The sequence below is a fragment of the Penaeus chinensis genome, chromosome 35, assembly GCF_019202785.1.
Source record: "Penaeus chinensis breed Huanghai No. 1 chromosome 35, ASM1920278v2, whole genome shotgun sequence".
Classification (NCBI taxonomy): Eukaryota; Metazoa; Arthropoda; class Malacostraca; order Decapoda; family Penaeidae; genus Penaeus; species Penaeus chinensis.
Genome location: NC_061853.1, coordinates 9996569 through 10001568, shown reverse-complemented (window position 1 = coordinate 10001568; position 5000 = coordinate 9996569). Strand labels below are relative to the sequence as shown.

Here is a 5000-nt window from a genome sequence, read left to right as displayed (position 1 = left end):
CTTGTTCTTATCGTGACTTGATTTGTTTACATGGTATTTTAGGGGAAGAAATGTGAAGAAAAGAAACTCGAATACATGCACATGCGTTTAGGTGTAAACACAAAGTTTATGTATATGAATCAGAACTAAACACGGAGGAAGTAATACAAAAAGCAAGAATTAGAAGAGGAAGCAACGAGGAAAAGAGAAGAGAGAGGAAGCACAAATGCAACAGTGTATGAAAAAATACATGAAACCGATACTGTGTCTTCTTGCCGGGATGTTTGGCTGAGAAATGTTTCGATCAGGGCACCCACTTCAACATATATTCTTTCATTCGAATCTCTTACTGTGACTGTATTTCATCTGACTTTTGATTATATCGTAATGGAAATCCTTACTATTATTATTTTTAACCCCTGCCTCCCCTCATTCTGAAATATCAACCAAATCCAACCAGACCATCCACTTCACCAATCCTTCTTCAACCTTTTTACCCCTGACTATGACAATATTCCAACCGCCATTTCAATCGACCTAAAACCAAAGCCTTTTTTGTCCCTCCGCCTGTCATGACATCCTCAGCCCCACCGCCATGTCACCGCAGCATCGTGGTCGAGTGACATTACAGTTGCAATTGAATCAGGCGGAGGTTGGTCAAGCAGAGTCGTCGGGTGAATTCCCTTTGCTTGAGTTTGCTTGCGCGTGTCAGGTCGTGTTGTCATACACGTAAATTAATGCACACGATAAGAGGGGAGTGAGGAGGGAAATAAAGGCAGGGAGAGAGAAGAGAGAATACAGAGAGAGGGAAGTGTACTAAGTAAAATATACAGAGGGAGAATTTAGGAAAATGTACAGAGAGAGAGAGACAAACGAGAGAGAGAGATAGAGAGAGAGAGAGAGAGAGTGACAGGCAGAGAGACTTAGACAGAGAGAGTTAGAAAAGTATAGAGAGAAAGTTAGATGGACAGAGAGAGAATTAGAAATAAAGAGAGATGGATAAAAGGGGAATCTAGTACACAAGAGAAAGGAAATAAAAGCCTAAAAAGCCTAGAAAGTTTTCCATATTTCATCTACAATAAAACAAAATGTCATGAAACTTAACTGATGTAGAAATGGAAAGACAAAATAGGCTTTACTCAGACATATCCAGAGAATAATTGTGACAGTAATTACAATGAGAATGAGGATGATAAATAACAAGTTAAAAATAATAGTTACAGCAAAAGAAGAATAAAGAAAATAGTAGTACCAGTAATACTGAGAGAATGAATGGCATAACAATCAGTTGAGTAATACTAATAATAACAATTATGAGTGATGATGGCACTGTTCTCAATAATAGTGAGATTAATAACCATGGACAACAAAAGCTAATATGACAATTATAAGACACTAATAATAACAAAGCAGAAACGTTAATGATGATGTAGCAATCAAAATTCAAAATAGTAAAGAAAATACTTAGAAAAAAATGCAAAGCTATAATGAAAAACAACGAAACACCGGCAATAATAAGAAAAGCATCAATAAAGGTGATGGTAAAGCTAAAGGCAAAATCGGTTTCCCTCACCATGGAGGTGTTGTCGCTGGCGTCGTGGTGGATGTCGCACGTGAGCTCGACTTTCCCATAGAGCTTCGGACAGCCGGACGTCCGAGCGCTGACGTTGAGGGCCTGCACGCCGTGCTTCAGCGAGGCCGAGAGCGTCGCGGGCGCGGTGTGGGTGTGGGCGCCCTCGAGGTCATGGGGCACCTCGCCAACCTCGCCGACCGACACTATCTTTGGACCTTCAGATTCAAAGAGAGCTTCGGTGGGCAAGGCAAGACTCTCCGTCGAGTTGGTAGCGAGAGAGATGCTGGAGATGTTGAATGAGCTAGAGACGCTCGACGTGAGACTTTTTATTGACTTCGTGAAGAACCCCCCCTCTACGCTGTTGCTGGGGGTTGTTGCCCTTGGGCGGGTCGGAGGGGAGGCTGCCTCCGCGCCCTTCAATCGCCATGCGCCGCTGCTCTTCTCACTACCTAGGTCCAGCCAGAAGGGACTCGCCTGAGAGGACGTCTCTGGCTTGTTGCTCTTGTCGGCCGCGGCGTTTCTGAGGAGAGAGAGGAATTCCTCGTCGAAGTGCAGGGTCTTCCTCGTCGGGGGCGGCTTGGTGGCCTTGGGAGCCGCCCGCGAGGCGTCTTTATCCCCGTCCATGTCGACCATTACGGGCACGGGCGTCTTGGTCTTGCCATGGTCAGCCGGACGCTCGGCCCCCTCCTCGCTCTCCTCCGCGCCCTCCGGGGAAACGACCTTGACCGGCTTGAGGATAAAGACGTCCGAAGAAGACTCGTAGAATTGGGGCGGCGGTGGGCGGAGGAAGGAGCTGATCCTCGGGTTTCTTTCCTCAATGAGTGTGAATTCGTTTTGAGGTTCTTCCGTCGAGTCGAGTAGAAAAGGAAAATACAAAGATGGTTTGAAGTCAGCGTCGGCAGCGCCCAGATAAGGCGTGAGTGGCGACAGCGGTTCCTTGTCGCTCCCAAAGGCTCTCCCACCTACGCCAGGGCTTGCCTTTGGCTCCCGCGTCTCCTTTGAAGTTGGGAAGAAGAGCTGACCGAGATGCTCGGCTCCAGCGGGAGAGGGGGCGAGCGGCGCCTCGTCCTCCAGAGAGAACCTCGACGCCTCGAAGGACGCGAGACTTCCGTCCTGGCTGAGATCTTCCTGAAGAGAGACATCCCTCGGCGGAAAGAGCGACGGCTCGAACGAGCTCGGGACGTCATCGATGGTGAAACGGATCGTGGTGGGCGAGGACAGTGCCGGCAGAGGCGTGGCGTCCTCCGAGCTCTGCAGGGCCAACAAGGCTGCAAAGGGATTTAACACGTCAGGGGGCGAGGCAGTAAATTGCGTAGGAGGGGGCGGGGGTGCCAGGCCCGTCAGCCCTGCGTGGCTCAACAACGATGGACGGCGAGAAGCTACGGCGGGAGTGGAGGGCGCAGGCGGCGGGGGCGGAGGAGGCGGGCGGAGGAGGGTGCGCGGCTCGGGCGGAGGCTGCAGCGAACTCAGGAGCGAGAGCTGGAATTGGCCGGCGGCGAGTCCGAACGAAGCCAGGAAGGCACAGACAAATCGGAACATCTGTCCTGCTTCGCTTACGACAAAGAGAGCAATAACACTGCGTCAGCGACACGAGCAGATGAGCATCACACAGCCCGCTCCGCGTAATGAGATTGCTCCGATCGGCGTCGAGTCGCAGCGACAACAAGCTCACTCGTCTCCTGGAGCGGCCACGAACGTCACAGAGGAGGCGCGACGACCACGATTCCCGCGTCAAGACTGCGGCGTCCGTCGCCGAAGCCGCCGCTTCCGCCGACGCTCCAGTGAAAGTGGCGGGCATCCGCGCCGCGACGCCCGCGATGACGACAGCAAGGCTGCCGCCTCACGCCCACGCTGCGCCCCGCGCGGAGCAGAATGCATGCATACATATACATGTAAATAAATAAATTAATTGATAAATGGATGGATGTCTATACTACACACACACACACACACACACACACACACACACTGTCTATCGGTAACTCGGTCTTTCTCTCTATCTATCTATCTGTTTATCTACCTTGGTCTAGTAATGATAATAATAATGATAATTATGATGGTATTGATAATAATAATAATAATAATAAAGATAATGATCATATTGATAATGATAATAATGACAGTAATGATGATAATAACAATGATAATAATGATATTGATAATAATGAGAGTAATAATGGTAATTATAAAAATAATAGTAATAATAATAATAATAATAATAATAATAATAATAATAATAAAAAAAAATAATAACAATAATAATGATAATAATAATAATAATAATAATAATAATAATAATAATAATAATAATAATAATAATAATAATAATAATAATGATAATAATAATAATAATATTGATAATAATAATAATAATAATAATAATAATAATAATAATAATAATAATAATAATAATAATAATAATGATAATAATAATAATAATATTGATAATAATAATAATAATAATAATAATATTAATAATAATAATAATAATAATAATGATAATGATAATAATAACAATAGTAGTAATAATGATGATGATGATGATGATGATAATTATAATAACATAATGATAATAATAACAATAACATAATGATAATAATAATAATGATAATGATGATAATGATGATATTAATGATAATACTAATTATAATAATAATAATAATGATAATGATAATCATAATGATAATAATAATAATAATAATAATAATAATAATAATAATAATAATAATAACAATATTATTATTATTAGTAGTAGTAGTATCAATAATTGTTATTATGACCATAATAAAAAGAACAAGTTTAAGAATAAGAATAAGAATTATTATTATTACTATTATTATTATTATTATTATTATTATTATTATTATTTTCATTACTTTTATTGTAATCATTATTATAATGATAATAATAAATAGGATGATGATAATGATAACAATGATGATGATGATGATGATGATGATGATGATGATGATGATGATGATGATGATGATGATGATGATGATGATGATAATGATAATGATAATGGTAATGATAATATTGATGGCGATGGTAAAGATGATGGTGATCAGGATGACGAGATGAAATTGATAGTGATTAAAATGCTGATGGTGATGATGAGGATTGTGATTATGGTGATAGGATTATGATGGTGAAAGTGATGATAATGATAAAGATAAACAGAAGATGATGATAATGTGATGGTGATGATAATAACAGTGATGGTAATATAATGGTGGTTGATGATGATGATGAAGATGCTGATAACATTTGTGATGATGATAATGATGATGATGGTGATGATGATGATAATGATGATGGTGATGATGATGGTAATGATGATGATGATAGTGATTATGATGGTGATGATGATGATAGTGATTATGATGGTGATGATGATGATAATGATGGTGATGAAAGTGATGATGATGATAATGATAAGGTGTATAAT

The 5000-nt window shown here is 41.3% G+C and overlaps 1 protein-coding gene across 1 annotated transcript in view; it reads right to left on the bottom strand.

Annotated features, from left to right (window-relative positions):
- The window catches only part of LOC125044354 (histone-lysine N-methyltransferase 2C-like), a 9021-nt gene extending 5719 nt beyond the window's left edge, over positions 1–3302 (bottom strand). Inside the window, exon 1 of the mRNA XM_047640981.1 lies at positions 1553–3302. Coding sequence (XP_047496937.1) covers positions 1553–3091 — 1539 coding nt within the window. The 5' untranslated portion in view covers positions 3092–3302. The remainder of the gene's footprint in view (positions 1–1552) is intronic.
- Positions 3303–5000: the final 1698 nt, after the last annotated feature.